Source organism: Artemia franciscana, chromosome 15 (genome assembly GCF_032884065.1).
Source record: "Artemia franciscana chromosome 15, ASM3288406v1, whole genome shotgun sequence".
In the NCBI taxonomy this organism is placed as follows: Eukaryota; Metazoa; Arthropoda; class Branchiopoda; order Anostraca; family Artemiidae; genus Artemia; species Artemia franciscana.
Genome location: NC_088877.1, coordinates 38287827 through 38309907, shown reverse-complemented (window position 1 = coordinate 38309907; position 22081 = coordinate 38287827). Strand labels below are relative to the sequence as shown.

General features: G+C 36.0%; 1 protein-coding gene across 7 annotated transcripts in view; it reads right to left on the bottom strand.

Annotated features, from left to right (window-relative positions):
* Positions 1 to 1635: 1635 nt before the first annotated feature.
* LOC136036440 (zinc finger and SCAN domain-containing protein 20-like) overlaps positions 1636 to 22081 on the bottom strand; it is a 113145-nt gene continuing 92699 nt past the window's right edge. For 3 of the 7 annotated variants that reach the window (XM_065718680.1, XM_065718682.1, XM_065718681.1), the window contains exons 5-8: positions 18929 to 18992; positions 15673 to 15822; positions 7878 to 8048; positions 1636 to 4827 (exon numbers count right to left, since the gene is read on the bottom strand). In XM_065718680.1, coding sequence (XP_065574752.1) covers positions 4310 to 4827; positions 7878 to 8048; positions 15673 to 15822; positions 18929 to 18992 — 903 coding nt within the window. In that variant the 3' untranslated portion in view covers positions 1636 to 4309. The remainder of the gene's footprint in view (positions 4828 to 7877; positions 8049 to 15672; positions 15823 to 18928; positions 18993 to 22081) is intronic. The other 4 variants (XM_065718678.1, XM_065718677.1, XM_065718676.1 and 1 more) reach the window with 2 other exon arrangements.

The window sequence follows — 22081 nt, the reverse complement described above, 5'->3', positions numbered from 1 at the left end:
TTTTGCTACTTTAGGCACTTCCAGGTAAGCTAGGACGATGCAACTTGGCAGGCGTATCAGGAACTGGACCAGATTAAATTAGAAATAGTCATTTTCCCGATTTGACAATCTGGGGGTGGGGAGTGGGGGCCCGTTAATTCAGAAAAATGGAAAAATGAAGTATTTTTAACTTACGAATGGTTGATCAGATCTTAATGCAATTTGATGTTTGGAAGGATATCGTGTCTCAGAGCTGTTATTTTAAATCCCGACCGGATCTGGTGACATTGGGGGGAGTTTGGAGGGGGAACCTAAAATCTTGGAAAACACTTGGAGTGGAGGGATTGGCCTGAAACCTGGTGGGAAAAATAAGCAAAAGTCCTAGATACATGATTGACATAACCAGAACGGATCCGCTCTCTTTGGGGTAGTTGGGAGGGGGGGTTGATTCTGAAAAATTAGAAAAAATTAGGTATTTTTAACTTACGAACGGGTGATCGGATATCAATGAAATTTAATATCTAGAAGGATATCGTGTCTCAAAGCTCTTATTTTAAATCCCAACCGGATCTGGTGACGCTGGGGGGGGGGAGTTTGGAGTGACCTAAAATCATGGAAAACGCTTAGATTGGAGGGATTGGGCTGAAACTTGGAGGGAAAAATAAGAACAAGTCCTGTATACATGACTGACATAACCAGAACGGATCCGCTCTCTTTGGGGTATTTTTTTTTTGGGGGGGGGGGAGTTGATTCTGAAAAAATAGAAAAAAATGAGGTATTTTTAACTTATGAACGGGTGATCGGATCTCAATGAAATTTGATATTTAGAAGGATATCGTGTCTCAAAGCTCTTATTTTAAATACCGACCGGATCTGGTGACATTTGGGGGAATTTGGGGAGACCTAAAATCATGGAAAACGCTTGATTGGGATCGGGATGGAACTTGGTAATTTATGTGACCACGCATCCTACGCCATCTACCACAGATCTGATCCCGAGGACTTCCGAATCCTATATTTGGGCCCGGGAAATCCTATAAAAATAGGACACAGCCTATAATTTGAAACGAACCAACCTGTCCGAACCCTGGAGGAGGCCTGATATTTTACTAAAAATATTTTTAAGTATATGGTGAGGGAGGAATTGGGCTTAAGAATTGAAGGTGAGATTCAACTAAAATATTTTAGCTTAGAATTAAAAATTCGTAAATAACTTCTGAGACCACACTGGCTAATCATGATAAAACACAAAATTGCAAAGAAAAAAGGAACGAGGACAATTGACGGCCAGTGAAAAAATTGAAAATTACGTATATACCTCCGCTTGACCTTCCTCAGTGCAGAATAAAGTGATAAGCATATAAAAAAACAAATCTTAAAAACAAAAAAAAACACAAAACTAAAAGATGATGACCCATTCTCAGTAACGGTGATAGGGTAACTGAATAAAAACCAAAGGTCTAAATGACATTTCACAATTTCATCTTACTTACAACACTATTAAAGGCTAATCTGTTTCCAGGTAGATTATTATCAGATATTTTACTTGATTATGCAACAAAAATTTGTGGATTTATACAAAAACGATCACAATTTACAATTTTGTCATAAATAGGACTTAGAGAAGTTTCTCCCGTGTCTCTATTGAGAGCTACCTTTTCGCGTATGTACTTTTTTTCTTTACCTCAACTGTTTCCCTGAAACTTACATGAGACCTTTATCGGGGGCAATAATTGAGGTGCAGTCAAATAAGACAAAATCGTACGGCCTATCGCACAAATATTGAGCCAAGGCGGAATAAAAAATCTCAGGCCTTTGGCGTGGCCTCATGGCCTTGTCTATTGAGGACCTGTGTTCTGATAATCTCTCCCCTAATTGCTGTTGGGTTCTTCCAATATAAAAACAGCCACAAGAATAGGGAATTCTATAAACACCACTACCCAGAATGGAGCTGGTTTTATATTTGCTACTGTTGAAAAAGCTCTGTATTTTATTTGAATGTTTAAAGGTGACATTAAGTTTATGTTTTTTAAGGATTCTTTTTAGTGAATCACTCAGTTTTGGAATGTAGGGTAGAATAGTGAAAAGTTTCTTCTCATCCATCAATGCGATGATATCTGTTAGGACTTGATGACCTCTTTTCTGCCTTTTTTTATCTTTTCTTTATAATGGTATCAAGTGAATTTATGGGGTATCAATTGCAAAATAAAATATCCTTAATATAGTTCAATTAAGAGACTATGTGAGGCTTTGATTGTATTTTTATAACTCGGTCAACCTAAGAAATAACTACTCTTCTTTTTATGGAGGGAGAGTGGTTGGAGTAAAAATGTAAATACCTATCATTATGCGTAGGCTTCCTATAAATAGAAAATTCAAGTCTAGGAGACTTATTGAAAATTAATGCATCTAGAAAAGGAAGTTTATGGTCATCTTCTATTTCTAAAGTGAACTAAAGGTTAGAATCCAAAGTGTTTAGATGAATCAAGAAGGAATTAAGTGACTCATATCCATGATCCCACACAGAAATAACATCATCCACACACCGGCCCAGAACCGGTGTTTCAGATAAAAATTTTCCACAGTAGAAGTTTCACTAAATTCCACATAAAAAGTTGCCAAGAATGGTGAAACGATCGTGCCCATGGGTAAACCCATTATTTGGCTGAAAAAGTGGTTATTACCGTATATCGGAAATGTGAGAAGGAACTATTGCAAAGAAAGACAAGAGGCATAAGAGTTCTACTGTAGCTAAAACAGTTTGTAAATTAAAACGTGGAAAGGCACCTGGTCTTGATTGTATTTGTCCGGGTAACCCAAGGCATGGCACTGACCTCTTGTTTAAACATATCACTCTTCTGTTCCAGATGTGTGTCGATTGTGGTGTGGTCCCCAGCTCATTTTGTGCTGGTGTTCTGTCAAATATCCCCAAAAAAGGGAAAAAACCAAAATCAGTGCACAGAATATGGACAAATTACCGTTTCAAGTGTTCTCAGTAAGGTCCTCGGGCTACTTCTTCTTCCAGAAATATCGGGAAAGTGTAGATTGGATTATCGTCAGTTCGGATTCCATCGAAACCTTATTTGGGCGGTCGCATATAGGCTTTTAAAGAAAGCTATTGACAAAGCCCACAAAAATGGGATCCTCACTCTTTATGTGCAGCGTAGACATCTCAAACGCATTCCATTCAGTTGTGCAGTCTCAGGTGTTCCTGAAATTACTCGAGTATGGTGTGAATGATCATGTCGTAGCACTCTCATCTTTCTGGTGCTCAGGCAGTTTTGTAAAAGTTAGACTGACAGGGGATCACCTGAGCAGACCGATTAGACTTGTTCGGGGTTTTTGTCAAGGATCTGTATTAAGCCCCATACTGTTTAACACCTTGACATCCGGACTTACAAAAACGTTGCTGGAGGATTCAGCATCAATCTATGTGACCTCAGCCTACTTTCGTATGCTGACAACCTGCTGTTGTTAAGCTGCAACCTAACTTCTATACGAGAAAATATTGACCACCTGAATACTGGTTACAAAAGCATTGGTCTAAGGGTCAAGGCACTAAAGACAGGGTTTGTGGAATTTTGTCCCTCATCATGCAAGCAGCAAAGCAGTGGCCCTACTTATGTGACGGTTGAACAAATAAAAATTTTCTCTGGAAATACCGTGAAATACCTGGGAATAACGCACGGTCGTGATGTCAAAAATTCTCGTTTACTACTAATCGAGAAAATAACCAAGAGTATTCGTTTAAGTTACGGGAAGCTTGTCTCTCTGAAATCTAGCTTAAACAGGAAGATTCTTTTAAAGCTTCACTGAGCGGTTGCTCTCCCTCACCTGCCTTATGTATCTCCGCTATGGGATTAGCTCACACAAACTGACAGACTAAAACTCCGATCTGTTCAGTGCAAATACCTCAAGTTTTTGCTTCTATACCTCTGTACGAGAAAAACACATTTGTTATAAGATTTCAAAATATGATGGACCCAATTATCATTGTGCCTTCTACTGAGACTAGTGCAGAATAAAAGGCGTTGGAAAAATTGTATAACGACAGAATAAAAAGCGTTGGTAAAGTTATAACTTAATTTTGTTCTTTGATGTAGAGTGTTCTAGTTTTATCCTTTCCTTCTTTTGTATTGCTCCACTTTCCCTCTTTTTGCATGACCGGGCAAAAATAAAATTATTATTACTAATATTATCATTATTAAAATTGTCTGATTGAGAAAATTTCATCCTACATCATCACATTAAAACATTTTTTCCCTGTATGCAATATTCGATGTCCAAACAAATGCGTTAACTGAGAAAAGATTTTCTTACATAAATCACATCAAAACGGTTTCTCGCCTGTATGCATTCTTTGGTGCTTATTCAAACAGCTTGATCGAGAAAAACACTTCTTGCACACATCACATTTAAACGGTTTCTCACCCGTATGCACTCTTTGGTGCAGATTTAAACCGCTCGCTTGAGTAAAACACTTTTTGCACACATCACATTGAAACGGTTTCTCGCCTGTATGCACTCGCAGGTGCGAATTCAAATTGCTCGATTGAGAAAAACACTTTTTGCAAATATCACATTTAAACGGTTTATCACCTGTGTGCAGTCTTTCATGTCTATTCAAATCCGATGATCGAGAAAAGCTCTTCCTGCACACATTGCACTTAAACCCTTTTTTTCCCGTATGAATTCTTTGATGTCTTTCTAATTGTGAATGGAAGGGAAATCTTTTATCACATATATTACATTCATAGACTTTTCTGCACTTTTTTCTATGCAATCCAATAATAGAATTCGAAGCTTGCGTAAGTGCATTGGTATTGCTTGATGATTTATCTGCAACTCCTACAATAATACAAAATATATGAGATGGAAAAAACCTTATAACGCTATAATACGAAATCCTCAATCCCATACCCTAGAGTAATGATGATAAACAGTTTCAGGTGTCAAGACTGTAGAAAGCAGTCGGAACTTAATTATATTATATACATAAATAACTGAACAGCCAATCAGCAGTTTGCACAAAGAAAAGTTGATCAGCAGACAGAACACGGGATTTTTAAAGCTTGTAACTTATTGGAAGCAGTTGGAACTTGATTATATCACACATAGGAAAAATAACAGATCAGCGGTCGGGACACGTGATTTTTAAAGCTCATAATTGGAAGTTCATTATTTTATATAAACAAAATAGTAAGCGATACACCGATCAGCAGCCAAAAACGTGGTTTTAAAGCTAACAAACTGTTAGAGACAATTGTAACTTGATAATATACCATCATGTATGTAATAATATCATTCCTATATACTTCATTATCTTGTATCGATCCCACCAGTCTTTGGCTTATAATGATATTATTAATAGGGTTAGCCGTGACACCATCATATGAGTAAAGTGTTAGCTTATAGGCAGTTTTATAATCAAATACTCTGGAGACTACCCATTAGTAATCGTTAACTTTCAAAGATTGAGATTGAAGTCACTAAAATGCAAGTTATGTCCTGGTCTTGAGCAAGCACAGGGATTGCCAGCACTACTAATGTTAATTTTTGCTAGTTTTAAGTTTGACTCGGTTATTTATTGTAATTTCTGTTCGTTTTGGGTTTTATTTATTTATTGATGGTGATTTGTGCTAGTTTTACGCTTGGAAGATTTTTTTTTTAGTTTATTTCTACTCATTTTTAGTTTAAACTCGATGCGTTTTATGCGATGGTCTCATGGATATTTAGTTCTTATTCTTTATTCTTCTTTAAAAAAAGTTTTTAAATTAACTTCAGATAGTTTTTTATTGACCTAGTCTTTTTTATGAAAAAACTATATCTTCTTTCTATACCTTTTTATATCTTCTTTTTCTATAAGAATTCATAGTTTGGCTAACTATTTGTATGTTGGAAAAACTTTTTCAACAATTTTTAATCCTGACACTAATAATAGGATATCGTTTAATTTTATAGCTTTTCAAAACGACATGAAAATTAAAACTTAATACCATTTCAAAACATTCTATCCATGCTCTTTGACAACCTAGATACACAAAAAGAAAAAATTTGATTTATTAAAGGTATAAGAACAGAAATAGTTATAGTAGTAGCCCGAAATTTATTTGAAACCATACACAAAACACCCTTTCATTTATTATTACAACACAATGGACCAATTGCAAAACTGTGGTTTGAAAACCAGTTTCCCAAAGATAGTAGTTTTAGGCCAACCGTCTAGAGCACTGGCAATGTGCGACTCAAAAGCCAAATGTGGTTTTTTGGCTCCTTAAGTACGGCTCTGGAAGAAATATTCACGGAAGGCACAACAATATTTTCATTAAAAAAAAAAACTTAGCAAGAAAAAATTACATCTTATTTTGACAAATTAAAATTCTTCCATAAATCAACAAAATGTATAATTTCTTGTTTAAGTTAAAATATAAATACTTCTACCACCCCAGTCCGGACATGCTTTTTTATTTAGCCCTAGACGGTTGGCCAAAAAGGACAATCTTCCAAAATCTATAATCCTTCATCGGTAGAGCGTGACCTAGCTATCTCAACCCTTCTCTCATGATAGCCCTAGAAAGCAGAATTGAAAAAACTATCCGTAGAGCCTACTGTTTGAAATGCGGTCAGTAAACCAGGTACAAAGAACAATCCGTAGGTATTTCTCTGAAAAATATCCAGCAAATCTTCATCCGCTTATCAGGGTTCCAATACTTTCAGAACCATATTTGACCACTATCATTGCTGTAGCTTCCAGTGTTCTAATCTTGGCTTGCAGACTTATCTTCCTACTCTTCCAAACTTTTTTTTACTGTAAAAAAATACTATGAGCCTTGCTATTTTACTTTTAACATCTACACTGCTTCCACCATCTTCACTAATAATAAAACCAAGGTAAGTGAAGCTGTCCACCTGATGAATCTTTTCGATATCAAACAAAATCTTTCTATTTTCACTTGTTCCTAGACTTAGCGACTTGATCTTCTCAACATTAATTTTAAAAATTATTCTAGCACCCTGAAGTCGCAAAACCTCTAAAAGATCATTCATTTTGCTCACACTTTCATCTAGGATATTAAATCATTAGCATAATCTAAGTCCGGGAAAGTTTTTCCTCCCCAGTTGATTCCGTGCTTTCCCATTGTCTTTCCTGTGCTGCTTAAGACAAAATTCATCAATATGAGCCATATAAAGGGGGATAGAACAGAACCCTGCTTAACTCCTGATTTAATACAAATACAGCTGCTAACCACATTTCCTGTCTTAGCCGCAACAGTGTTATTCTCTTAAACAGCGCTGATCACTTTAATGGGGTTTGTCTGGTATACCATATAAGGATACGGAAACACAGAGCATGTTCAAACTACCGCCTGAAATCGTTTGTATGTTTTTGATGTGCTCCTGTGTGATCACGAGGTACCGCAGACAAGCAAGCGCATGCTTTTTCTAAAATAGTGGGAGCACAAATTGGCATCACAGAACTGCAGTTCTAGTGTGAACAGTTTTGTCTTATCTAACGCGTCTGCAGTTATCCTGTCTTATTAAAAGGATTTATAGTTACAATGTAGCTGCAAATAACAGGTATTTTATACGTTTTTATTAGACTCCCTATGCATGTTTTTAGTCCGGTAAAAAATTCGAAAAAAGGCCTATAGTTCTCAGCTTTATGTTCTTGCTATTAGGAAACTATCTTCACAAAAACTCTTTCAAGTGATGAATTTCCTTCTAGATAAAAAAAAAATGTTTAGCATTTAGAACAATGGGACGAGAGAAAAAAAATACCATCCTTAGATTAGTCTAATTTTATAGATTTTTTCCACTTGTCCGTCTCAATTTTTTTTTAATCCCATAATCCAATATATTTGATCCTCTAAAAAAACAAAACAAAAAAAGATATGTACCTTGACTATCGAAAGATGTGGCACCTGATTCTTGGCTGTCAGGTTGAAGTTTAAAAGGTCCTGAAAATCCAGGAAAATTATCCAAAGGATCATCTTCACGTTCAGGAAACAAAAGAAGTTTTGCAACGCCAACGACCTCCTCACTGTGACTTGTTAAAGTGTCTTCACCTTCTAAAGCATAATATAAGTAAAACTTACATACAAGAAAATCAACAGTAAAGCTTACTAAATAAATTCAACAAAAGTTCTTTTTATTTTACGTTAGTCACGAGAGCTGACAATAATATCCCGCACAATAGTACCGTAAGTTTTCAGGTTCTGTGCATTTTTCCCAGGATCCTTCGTATGGAAGAGATTATGGTTGATACTTCGGAGGTGGCTAATTAAAACAGAGAAAAATTTCGAGTGTCCTTGTTAAGAGCCAAAGGAGATAGGGTTGTCAACCGACTGCCCCTCTTGGTTGCTTTCCGTAAAAAAACATCCAAGCAAAATTTTAGACATGATTATTTTGCTCAAAATGATAGAAAGTTCCTATCACTATGCCTATGCATATGAGATACTTAATCAGAGCCTTCGAACTAAGAGCTATAAGTTCTATAAGTTGTCCAATGCTTACAAAACTGTTTACTACTTCCACAACAGTAGCTCAGTTTCGGATCTGGATCACTGTGTATACTCCCCTTCACTCTTTACTACTACAGTCCAAGTTGATGAAAAAGAAAGGGACTATGACCACCTGTCACTTAATTGGAACACTGATACTACAGAAGATTTGTCACTTGCTCCCCCACTCCAGAAATTGATATGGAATACAATAAGTGACTGTAATAATGCTAATTAGACTCTATGTTTTATTATTCTTAGTGTTTTATTATCTTCTACTAATGGGACTTACCATCTTCTTTGTACCTGTGTTTTCCCTAAAGATGCCCACATCACATTAAACTTCTATTATGGGTAAATACGGCGCTTTCCTTAAAACTAAATACAAAAACAAGTTTTTTTCAACTGCAAGTGGGGAGAGACATTTAAACTTAAAACGAACAGAAATTATTCCGTATATGAAAGGTGTTGTTCCCTTCTCAGCGCCTCACTCTTTACGCTAAAGTCTGACTCTTTCTCACAACATTACTTTTTAAAAACAATAAAAAAAAATCTATGAGAACCGTATATGCCCCCAGGGCGCAACATACAACGCCTACCCCGAGCCCTGGGAGGTTGTGTTATATGACATGTTATAAATTTTGTTATACGATCTTTAAACTATTCTTAAAGAAATGGCTATTTCCAAATTTTTATCGGACGTATTTTGGAAAGAAGGGCGTGGGGGGGGGGGCAAGTTGCCCTTCTATCACTTCCAACTCTTCAAAGGAGCAATAGAACTTCTGATTTCCAGTTGAATGAGCCCCCCTCTGAAGTTTATACGGCAAACCCTTCCATATAAAGTGCCTCTGGGAAAAAACTAAAACATCGGAGCCGTGTAGCCTTTAATATAAGCAACGCTATAGCGTTGCCTCGGATAATGGGTTACAAATAAATTATTACTATTAATATATATGAAACCAAATCAAAAGATAGCATGTTAGATAAGATAAGATTAGCATGTTAGATATTACAGGAAAAGCTGGGGGTATTACGTTGGAACTTTCATAGTGTTGAAGTAAAACGAAAAACACTATGTCCTCTTCAAGTTCGTCAAATGTTTGTATGTCACTCTACCTAAAAGATATATCTTTTATTCGGAAATAACTTTTAAAAAATTTCCTAAAACTTCAAAAAAATTGCAAAGAAATTTGGAATTAGTATCTTGGAAACTGGAAGAATTATGAGAATAAACTTTCAGCAATAGACGAAAACATATAATACATCCAGTGGCATTTTTTTGAACTTCTACTAACGTAAAATAAATTCCAAAGTTTGTTCAAGTTAGATAGCATTTGATACGCCCTACTAATCTTTAGACAAAGGCTAATGACAGTTCTGTGTCTCAAATAGTAGCCTAAGGTATCTCCAAAAGGTATTTTGGCTTTTCTATCTCATCCCCGTTTTAATCTCAGCTTAGGGCCATTTTACTAACTTAGAAATCTACCATCTCAGAATGACCCTCCCCCCCCCCCAGGAATGAATACCGAGCATCGAAGATCACGTAGCAAATTGATGAAGATGTAATGTGACGAAGATAGCTGGTATTTTCTCATGGTTAGGGCGTGGCTGGTTAAATTACTAAAACCTTAAGCTTCTTCTGATTTCTAGTACACCCAGCTTGGTAGGATCTCTTGTATTCACATAATAAATTTATATATCACAGTTAATTAGTTAAACAGTTATATGAACAGTTAATTATCTAAGCTATGCGTTAATATGTTGATTATTAAAATACTTTGAGATTGAACAATTCAAATTATTTACCAATTGACTTACTCACAGGGGAATATCACACGCAGTGCAACAGCGGTGACTAAGTAAAGAGCATAATGTATTTTTTTTTTTTTGGGGGGGGGGGGGGGTTTATGCTAGGGTACTTCGCATAGAAGGAGTTGTCCTAGAAACTTCGAAAGAGACTTATTATACTGCAAATTAAAAGCTCTAGTGCCCTTTTTACTAGTCAAAAGTAATTGAAGGGCAACTAGCCCCACCCCACTCTCATCTTTTCCCCAAATATATCTCATCATTTTGTTCAGCGCAGTTTAGAGGTCCGAAAATTATGTCTTTAAGGATTACTACCCCCCCCCCCAGCACTCGCCACAAGGGTTATAATTCATATCCCGCGGGCATAAAAGGTTTTTATGGAAAAGATAGTCACACAAGCTTTGGGTGGGGCTAATTGGATTGGAAATCAGAAGTTCTAGTACCCTTTTTAAGAGTCAAATTGATGAGAGGACAGCAACCATCCCCCACGCACTCGCGTTGTATTTTCCCAAAATCCATGCGATAGAAATTTTGAGATAGCCAATTGATAGAAAAAAGGTCCAAAGATCAAATAACAAGAATTTTTCGGTTGACATCCCCACCCCCCAGAGTCATAAGGCATGATTTTTAAGTTATGCCCCGGAGTCTATAAGGTTTTAACGGAAAGCGTGATCGTATAAACTCAGATAGGGCTCATTGGACTGAAAATCAGAAGTTCTAGTGCGATTCTTAAGAGTAAAGTGATTGGAGGGCAGCAACCGCCCCCCCCCCCAACATCCTCTTTTCCACAAACCCAACCGATCAAAATAGCGAGATGTCCAAAATAGTCCAAAGACCATATAACAATGTCTTCAGAGTAGACCCAAACCCCCAGAGCAAACGGGCAAGCGTTTCAATCCAGGCCTCGAAGCATGTAAGGTTTTTATGGAATAGATGGTCACATACACTTCGGACCAAGTGAGGCTCATTTATTGAATTTCGGAATTTTTAGTGCCTTTTCTAGGAGTCGGATGTGAATGGAGGGCAACCAGCACTATGGAAACACACTATGCCCAAGTATGTTCTCAAGAGGGCGTATTAGAAATGTTTCAAGAAAGGTTGATGATGTTAAGTTGAAAATTTCTGGGTGTGTTGAAGGGGATATTAAAGACAAGAGCTAAGAGCTCATATGGCACTTGTGACGAGTTTGGAAGAGCCAAGAGCTCATATGGCATGAGCTCTAGCAAAATTCTAAGAATCAATAGATTGATTTAAAAGGAAAATCAGAGGCTTAATGCCGGTCGGAATTTAAAATAAGAGCTCTAAGACACGAGGTCCTTCTTAATATCAAAATTCATTAAGATCCGATCACCCACTCGTAAGTTAAAAATACCTCGTTTTTCTAATTTTCCTCTCCCTTCAATCCCCTCCCCCAGATGGTCGAAACGAAAGAGACTTTATCAAGTCAATTTGTGGAGGTCCCTGACACGCCTACCAATTTTCATCGTCCTAGCACGTCAAGAAGCACCGAACTCGCCAAGACACTAGACCCCGTAACTCCCCCAAAGAGAGCAGATCCAGACCCGTAACGTCAATCATATATCTACGGCATTTGCTTATTCTACCCACCAAGTTTCATCTATCTCTCCACTCTAAGCGTTTTCCAAGATTCCGGTTTCCCCCTCCAAATCCCCCTAATACCACCAGATATGGTCGGGATTTAAGATAAGAGCTCTGAGACATGATTTCCTTCTTGAAATTATCAAATTTCATTCAGATCCGGTCACCCGTTCTTCAGTTAAAAATACGTCAATTTTTCCAATTTTCCGAATTAACACCCCCCCCCCCCAAATCCCCCAAAGAGAGCGTATTCAGCCAGGTTATATCAATCACGTATCTAGGACTTTTGATTATTCTTACCACCAAGTTTCATTCCGATCTCTCCACTCTAAGCGTTTTCCAATATTTCCCGTTTCCCCCTCCAACTCCCCCAATATCACCAGATATGGTTAGAATTTAAAATAAGAGTTCTGAGAAACGAAGTCCTCCTAAAAATCAAAATTCATTAAGATCCAATAACCCAATCATAAGTTAAAAATACTTTTTTTTAAATTTTTCCTCTCCCTCCAGCCCCCCTCCCAAATGGTCGAATCGGGGAAACGACTGTTATCAAGTCGATTTGTGCAGGTCCCTGACACGCCTACCAATTTTCATCATCCTATCACGTCCAGAAGCAACGAAATCGCCAAAACACTCGCAATCCCCAACTCCCCCAAAGAGAGCGAATCCGTTCCGATTATGCCAATCATGTATCGAGACCTTTTGCTTATTCTTCCCATCAAGTATCACCCTGATCTCTCCACTCTAAGTGTTTTCCAAGATTTCTATTTCCCCTCCAACCCCCTATGTACCCGGATCTGGTCAGGATTTAAAATAAGAGCTCTGAAGCACAAGATCCTTCAGAATATCAATTTTTTAAGATCTGATCACTTGTTCGTAAGTTACAAATGCCTTATTTTTTCTAATTTTTCTGAATTACCCCCTCCCCCAAATAGAGCGGATCCGGTTCGGTTGTGTCAGTCACGTATCTTGGACTTGTGCTTATTCTTTACACCAAGTTTCATCCTGACCTCTCCACTCTAAGCGTTTTCCAAGATTTCCACCACCCCCCAACTCCCTCCAATTACACTAGATCCTGTCGAGATTTAAGATAAGAGATCTGAGTTACGAGGACCTTCTAAATATGAAATTTCAGTAAGATCTGGTAACTCCTTCGTAAGTTAAAAATAACTAATTTTTTCTAAATTTTCAGAAATAATCCCCCCCCCCCCCCCCAATGAGATTGGATCCGTTCTGGTTATATCAATCACATATCTAGAATTTACGCTTATTTTTCCCACGAAGTTTCATCCCGATCCCTCCACTCTAAGCGTTTACTAAGATTTTAGGTTTCCCCCTCCAACTCCCCCAATGCCATCGGATTAAAATAAAAGCTCTGACAGATGATATCCTTTTAAATATCAAATTTCATTAAGATCCGATTACCCGTACGTAAGTTAAAAATACCTAATTTTTTCTAGTTTTTCCGAATTAACCGTCCCTCACTCCCTCTCCCAGATGGTCGAATCGGGGAAACGACTATTTCTAATTTAATCTTGTCTCTTCCCTGATACGTCTGCCAGATTTCATCGTCCTAGCTTATCTGGAATTGCTTAAACTAGCAAAACCAGGACCGACAGATAGACAGACAGACCGACAGAATTTGTGGTTGCTATATGTCACTTGGTAAATACCAAATGCCATAAAAACCAAAGGAGCTATGCACTCACTGCTACTAATACCACTATTACTAGTACCCATGCTACAAGTATTAAGGTGAAACTTTTAAGGAAGAATTAGGCTGATGTTAAAGTAAATCAAAACGAACTATGAGCATGTAGATTTTCAGAAAGGAGACAAAGCAAAACCTAAAGAACAACTTACATTATTAAGTTAGACCTTTAAAATTATGTTGTGGTGGCTTTTGAACAAGCCAGAAGGCACAATGTGTATACTATTAATACCAACACTACAGTTACAATAACTAAAGACGCTAAGGGTATTAAGGTGAAACTTTTAGGTAACGTTTACGGGGAGTTTCAAATAAAAGTAAAAACTATATGCATCCAGATTTTTAAAAGGCCCATATAGGCAATATCACAGGCAGCGCCCCTCTATAATAGCTAGAAATTTTGAAGCTTTTAAAGGAGCTAATTTGGTTCAAGATTAGAAGCTCTAGTACCCTTTTTAAGATTAAAAGAGATTGGAGGGCAAGCAGCCCTAATACTAAGGCCATTCGTTTTCTAAACATATTCCGTCAAAATTTTGAGGCATCCGTTTTGTTCAGCATGATAGAATAGTCAAGCAAGTGTGTCTCTATGGATACTGGGTATGTCAACACCCCCCCCCCAGTTATGCAATTGACCTAATATGTTTCAAAACTAAATGTAACTTTAAAACTAATTCAAAAGTAACTGTGTCCATAGCTACCAATATGAAACCTGAGCAATATATCGAGAACGATTAGGGATATTAAGTTGAAACTTTCGGGGCTACTACTATTACTACTTTTGCTCTTACAATTTAAATAAGTCAAAAGAGTGTAAGAGTATCCAGGTTTTTAAAGAGCATACATATAATTTTTTGTTAATGATATTAAGTTTAGATTTTTATGGTCAACTTCAGATGTAAAAACTTAAATTGAACATAATATTTTCGTCAGGATTAAAAATTGCTGAAAGAGTTTCTCTGACATACAAATATCAAGCCAAACTATTGATTCTTATATAAAAGAAAACCGAAAATATATAAAATATTGTTTTTTACCATGAAAGAAAATGTCAATTGAAAAAGAACACATTAATTTAAAAAACTCTTCCACAAAATAAGTTTTTCTAAGAAAGGTAAAAAGCTCAGTTAAACCAAAAATGAGCAGAAATAAAGTCAAATAACATTCCAAGCGTGAAACTACCAAAAAGCACGATAAATAAATAAACTCAAAACCGATTTTTGTTTCGTTTTCTTTTTTGTTTAGTAAAGTGCAAATTAAGGTCTGGGGGTTGTCAGTCATACTCATAATAATTTTTGCTCGCTTGACTAGGTTTTGTTCGCTTGACTAAGTTTGAGTAGGTTATTTATTGTAAATTCAGTTCATTTTGAGTTTTATTTATTTATTGACAGTGATTTGTGGTAGTTTTACGCTTGGAAGGTTATTGACTTCACTCCTGCTCAGTTTTGGCTTAGTGTAGCTCTTTACTTCCCTTTGAAAACTCGTTTTGTGGAAAAAATATTTTTATATTAATTCTTAAAAGACCAATTAGGCTATCTTATTCTGTTGTATTTACCCATTTAGTTGACTATTGGCAAATTCTCAAAAAGTACTTCTGATTTGAAAAACATCACTGTTCTTACTTAATTTCGACATGTTCATACTGTTTTATATCTGTTCCATAAAAAAAAGTTGTACATTCCCAATGATTATTGAAAAACCTGACTCAATAGATACACGTAAAACGGGCGGTCAAGTGTTTTGTTTTGCTTTCAGAGTAAAAAGGATAATTTTTCACATTCTTCACTCTACGATACAGCATTTAATAGTAACTATAAAAATGATAGTAGAAAATAGCCGTATTAATGAATGAATAGACTTAAGATGGAGTGAAGGGTAAAAATGTTTTAATTGTGATGCCCTTGGAGACCAAACAATACACTCATCTGCCACGACAATAGCCAACATGGCATCCTCGCGATATAGCTTAGATTTAGAGTGGATCTTAATAAAACTTCACCATTTTCTAATACATTTTCCAGGCAATTCAAATAGGTTTTGGACTGAATAATAAGAGAAATATACTCTTAGAAAACTCACTTTCATTCTCACGAATATTCAATTCGACCTCAGAAGGCTTTAAATTACGATTAAACTCTTTAGATACGTCAGGAGAATTCACCGGAGCAACATCTTCATGTTTGAACGATGAAATATCTTCACTAAAATCAGGGAATGTTTCTTCAACCTCTAAAGATAAATGAAAATAACATTAAAACTCTCACAAAGGTGTCCCTTCTGCTATTAGAAATTATGAAGAACCAAAAACAGTCATTATATGGCGCTTTAAAATAAGAAATAAAAATTAACAGTAAAAAAAAATTGAAAAAAAATTAGACATGAATTGGATTTATTGGATTAGCAAATTAAACATGTAGTTTTCTATGGTCAACTGCTAAAAAAAACAACCAAAAAATACTTCCTTGATTCTAAAGACAACTAAAATATGTGGCGAAACTAAGCCAGATCTTTCAGCCTTTTCTCAACAAATTTGTTTCAACAAATACGTTCATACTAATAACTTCTCGTTGGCTTAGTTAAAACTAATGTTTTTTATAAATTTAGAACAGACTCCGAATCATACGGTTTTGTAAATATATATATATATATATATATATATATATATATATATATATGAATTTATTTCTAAGAGTTTAGCTTGTAATGATGCTTGACGATTTTAAGAATTCGGTTTGTGGAGGCAATTCACTCACTGATCTGTAGCGACTTAACTTTAAACCTGAATATCTAAAAATTTCGAAATGTCATTGAGTGTCTGAAAGCAGTTGTTATAAATGACTAACATGCATTTTGCACACAGGATTGAGGGTCAGAAGCCACTGCCCAGCTTGGAGCCCATCAACGATTCATAATAAAAACTTTTTGATTCTAGTTTCTCCATAATTTAACGAATTATTCTCCATAATAGACTTCATAAAGCCACTGCCTTGAATAGTACTCGCCTAATTTAGTACGCCTCACCCTAGGACCTAAATCTCGTCCTGCTCCCGGCAGAGTATGTCTGTGCTTGATAACTTAGTTTAATAGATAGCAGAAGGGCTGAGTTTCGTAAGATATATTCTTATCTACTTTAGATATATTCTGATCTACTGAGGTAATTAAAAATCGACATTTTGACAGTCGAATTTAGACACTTCAAACTGGATTTAACAGGAATTTCAGAAACTTACATCCCACGGTTAGAAACATAACATTAGAGGATACACAATTTATTTACTACAAAATTATTTATGGCCAAAAAGTTCAAGGTATCAATCATAGCAGTATGCACCCTTGTAAATCAAACTAATGGAGATACTAATGACTCGAATGAATTTTGCCCAAAGCTGACAAAACAAATTAAAAGGGTCAAAGGCGGAAACATAGTAATTTTATTAGAAGATTTTACCACCCAGGCTGGTACAAAAAAGGATAGATAGTATCCTAGCATGGATAAATTTGTCTTAGAAAAAGAAAAGAGTAATGACGGTTCTCATAGCAGACAGAAAGGCATCCTAGCACACATAACTTTTTCGAAGGCAAAGAAAACTGTCCTGGTTACAGACTGCTGCGATGTTGTAGGCATTAAAACCAATTCAGTAATTGATTTTAGAATGGCCGATAATTTACCATGGAATTGACATGACGGTAATACAGTTAACCTTATTATGTTACTGTAAATCGAACACTGACAGGATCGATACAATACACTAGGGTATACAAAAGCGCTGCTATCGATGTTAAAAGTAAATATAACCCTCTAGTTGTGCAAGGATTAACCTGAAGATAAAACTTAGGATGGGTAACTGCTTTCTAGGAAGCTATGATATTGGTAGACTCCCCTACAAGAATTCAAGAGAAACTTTCCAGAATAGGTTGAATATTAAACTGGAGAGTGAAAAATTTAGCAAAGTAGGAGACAGAACGTATAAATTTAGGGAAATAGTTAGTGAAGTCACTGATGGTGTCTTTGGGGGAACAAAAACTTTTTCGCAAGCTGACCAATAGTGTGACTTGCGCAGGTACGAACCTCCTTATTTGATGCCTTTGGCTAAAAGAGCCATTCGTGGTTGGGGCAAATCATCCGAAGCTTCCTGTATTCCCCTCCGCCCCATTTAGAGCTGGGTCGACTCTGGCTGAGCTTACAGAGTCGCACAATTAACCCCCATTCCAAAGCAAATAACCACCGACACCAGGACTCCAACACCTGACCTCAGACTTTCGAAGCCCGAGGACAACCCCTGGCCTTAGTCTTTGGGAAGACAGACAAAATAAAGCTAAGAATATTCATGAATGTATTTAACATTTAACAGAAACGAGGGACTTCTACTAGAATTATTTGAGTGATATACCATATGAAAATAAGAGGAATTTAAGGAAAGTGGATAGCAATAAAATAAAAGTTAAGAAGGTATGAAATAGAGGTCATTGATTAAACTGATCAAAAAAAAATTTGAGACACTTTGGAAGTTAATGAGTGTTTATTTTTAACTTTGCTTGTCATTACACATAATTCCTGTTCGTTATTATTTTTTGATCATAGCAGTATCTGTTATCTTTTGTGTTTTGTGGAACTATTAATTTTCATTTTCGGTCGATCTGGGGTCTATTTATTCACTAACCACTTTATATTCGTTTTAAATGTGTATTATTATCAGACATTATTTCCACTCTTCACAAATTTATAAGGCTCTTTAATTTGTCTTTGAAAAACTTTTATAAAACACCTTAACCATTAAACGTGTCAAAATTTGAAAAAGCAGACTATCTATTATTGAGTGACACTAAATTAGTACATGGTTATGATTTTTTTTTTTTTTTCAAACAAAGAATATCCCTTTTAGGACGCATAGTGCATATTATTATTATAATTATTAACGATTGTAATTTATAAACCATAAATGCTTAACGTAACCGCCTTAGGCCACATTGTGCACTAAATTCTTATCAAAAATATGAATAATATTGTTATATTGATTCTTCTGGAAACTCAGTTTTTTTGGGTACCGTGTGAGAAGGTTAAGTAAAAAATCGTTTTAAGTGAAATCTGTTTAATTAAAAGATTAGGTTACATAAAAGAATTTATTGGGCTTAAGCAAAAGTCATTAATCGTTTTTTTATTCTAATCAAGAGACCAAAGGATTAAAATTTAATCCATAAAAGAATTTATTGGGTTTAAGCAAAAGTTGCTACTCTTATTTTTTAATTCTAATCAAAATAAATATATATAAAAGGGAAAGAACAAGCAGTGCATATTGCTTTCCTTTACTCTTTAATTAAACGATGAAAGACTAACCTGAAAAATGTAGGCTTGTGTTTGGCATTCTCTCTGTATTTTCCAAGATCCTATTCCCAATGAACTTAAAAAGAAGAAGAAAGATTACATACAGAAATAGGGACAAATTTTAGAACTGGGATAAACTTGAATTTTAAACACACAATCACACATATTTGAGTAATGTCAATTATGTTATTATTGATGTCAATTTAATTGCTATTATTAAATAAAAGAAAAAAATCGAAAAGCACAGCCCTAAAACTATAAGGTTATAACATAGAAACGGAAGAGGCAAATGCATCCATAGAAGAACTAAAACAAGTTTCCCTTTCACCTCAGAAGTGTTTTATCAAGCAGGTGCTTAATTTTATTAAAGACACTTATTCATTCATACACAGAAAGGGGAGGGGGTATCCAATAGAGAATGCGTAGATATGCGTGCTTTTGCAGCTATTTATTCATTTTCTTTTGGTAAAAAATGCTTTAAGGGCCCAGTATACACAAAACGTCCCTTTACGTTAAGTAGAGTAAAATAACACACTTAGAATTTAAGGTTGAACAAGTTGAAGAGCCAAATACACTTGCACATAGATTTGAACAGGCCTGTTACAAGCTTACTAAATTAATCTTGAATTTATTCAAATTCTTATTCTTTATTATTTGTACGCACTTTAAGCAAAATTTTAAGCAAACAAAAGCTTATTGAAATAATCTTATTCAATAAGCATGTTAACTAATTTCAATAAGAATGTTAATAAAAATCATTACCAATATTAACATTGTAAATATTAATAAAAATATGAATAGTCAGATTGTCTATAGACTTGCCGTCGTAAGTTGAGAGAAAAATGATAAAACAGTTTTTCATTTGTACAAAAACAGTTAGCACCAACACCTTGCATACCAAATAAAAAGAAATAAAACATTCACGATAATAAGACTAGGAGTAGCAACCCGCTTAAAATTATTTGCCTTGTTTACTCCTTACTTGCAGTTCATTACCACGAACTTTTTGATGAATAACCTTGAGCTAAAAGTTTTATTTGTCGTAAAACCAATGACAAAAAAGAGAAAAACATTAATGAGGCTACAGAACGGATTGCTGGATACAACTCATTTCTAAGTACTCGGAATATCCGAGGCTCGGCGGCAGTGTAAGAATCTATGTGAGGAAAGACCTTTCGTGTAAACTCCCACCTGAACCCACAAATTCAGATCATGAGCTTATATGGATAATGTGCAAAATCGCGGGCTTTTCTCGTCATTTTTCATGTGTGATAACAGCATCTTTATATTATCGTGAAAGCGCACAAAACAGGCGTGACCTAGTTTTCTACCTCCAAACAACGGTTGATACCCTAGAAGCCGGGATAGCAGTCTTGCTTTTATAATTGCTGGTGATTTTAACCAGACAAAGAAGGCTTGGCTAGCCTCCAGTCTTTCTCCGCAATACCAGCACAAAAGGGACACATAGAAAGAGAATATTACATGTTCGCAAGGCTAATGACGAAACCGGACAGGGTATGGCAGAAAGCATAATAAGAACATTGTCAAGGAGAGGAATTCCCCTGGTTAAACTAGGTTTACAGTCTTATGACTATGCAAGTGCTGTCTGGTCAATTTAATGGAGCCAAGCATGAAATATCGGGACTTCTTGATCGCCATGTGCCCTATATTCCCTGACAAGCCCAAAGACTCAATACTGTTACAAAGCATAGTGGCTATTCATCTTTTTGGATGGTTGAGCTTTTCAACATCCTAGACGAAATATACGTGTTCCTCTCTTCATCTACTAAGCATCTTGTCACTCTTAAAGGGAAACTCTCTTTGATTGAAAACAGTCTTAATCTCCGTAACTTATCACGGACTCAGTAAACTACAAGGGCTAGAACAATACAAGCATTAGTTACTTAGTTTGAAGCAATAGTCTCAGCCATTTGCGAAATAAAATAGATAAAGAGCATCGATGTGAAGACGAAGGCACAAGCTAGCGGCCTTCTGGAAAGGAATCTAAGCTTCGAATTTAGGCCAATCGCTTGGCCCATATTTATGAAAAAAAAGATCACGTACAAGTTCAGGATGGCAACAGAAAAAATTGAAGAAGAGAAGATAAATCTCAATGACGCAACCGAGATAATTGAAGCTATGAAGAAACTTTTCGAAAGAATATCGGAAAATGAAGTGAAAAATTTCATAGACATTGCAAATCTTTTCCAGAACGAGAGAAGTCGATCCAGAAGAAGATTTCGTCAGACATCATCGTTGGCGACTTGCACCATCTCGTTTTGACAGCCAAGCTCAGAGTCAAGTCGAGATCTCAAGGTTTTCAGTTCTATAGACAATATTTTAGAATCCTACTTGAAAGGTTGACAACAATGATTGGAGATAATCTCAGAGCTTACCGTGTCAAATTTCAGCCATTTTGATCATAACTTTAGAACTCCTTTAAAAAAAAGGGTTTCAGTTGCAGATATTGAGCGAGTAAAAACAGTTTTCCCAAACCAAGAAAAAACTCCAGATTCTAGGGCTTTTCAAGTAGAGTTTGAAGTTCTGGTTCAGTTTTGCCACGGCGCTACTTGCTTCAGAGAAGTCATATGTGAAGGAAACTGCCGGCAACACCAGCTTAAGCAAGCCAATCACATTGGAAAATTGGCTGAAACAGCAACTGTTGCAGTTTCTGCTGCCGAAGGAACATTGAGCAGGTTTAAGTTTGTTAAGAATTTTCTGAAAACTGCCTCGATAGATTTTTGCCTCGATTCCTTATGTTGTTGGCATATGAAAAAAAAACCTCACCAATGTCATTGACTTAAACAAGATTTTCCAGTGGTCCACTTTGAAGAACAGGCAAATACAAACATAGCTGTCAGTAGTTAAGCATGATGTATTCCGTTTTAGCTTCTTCTTTGTCTCTGTAGATAAGTATAAGTCATAGAAGCCTAATTATAATGAAATTTCACATTTTGTATAAGTTGACCTAGGGGTAGTTTAAATGATGAGATCTCACCCCCCTCCCCTTAGCCTTGGTCCTTTGAGCTATCCCTGAGTCAATCTGAAGGCAAACCCATTCAAGATTCTAATATACATGTTCAAGCATAACGATTTAACTTTTTTGAGGCAAGACCATAATACTTAGTCTTGGCTAACGAGGGAGGAAAATGATGAGAATCTCTG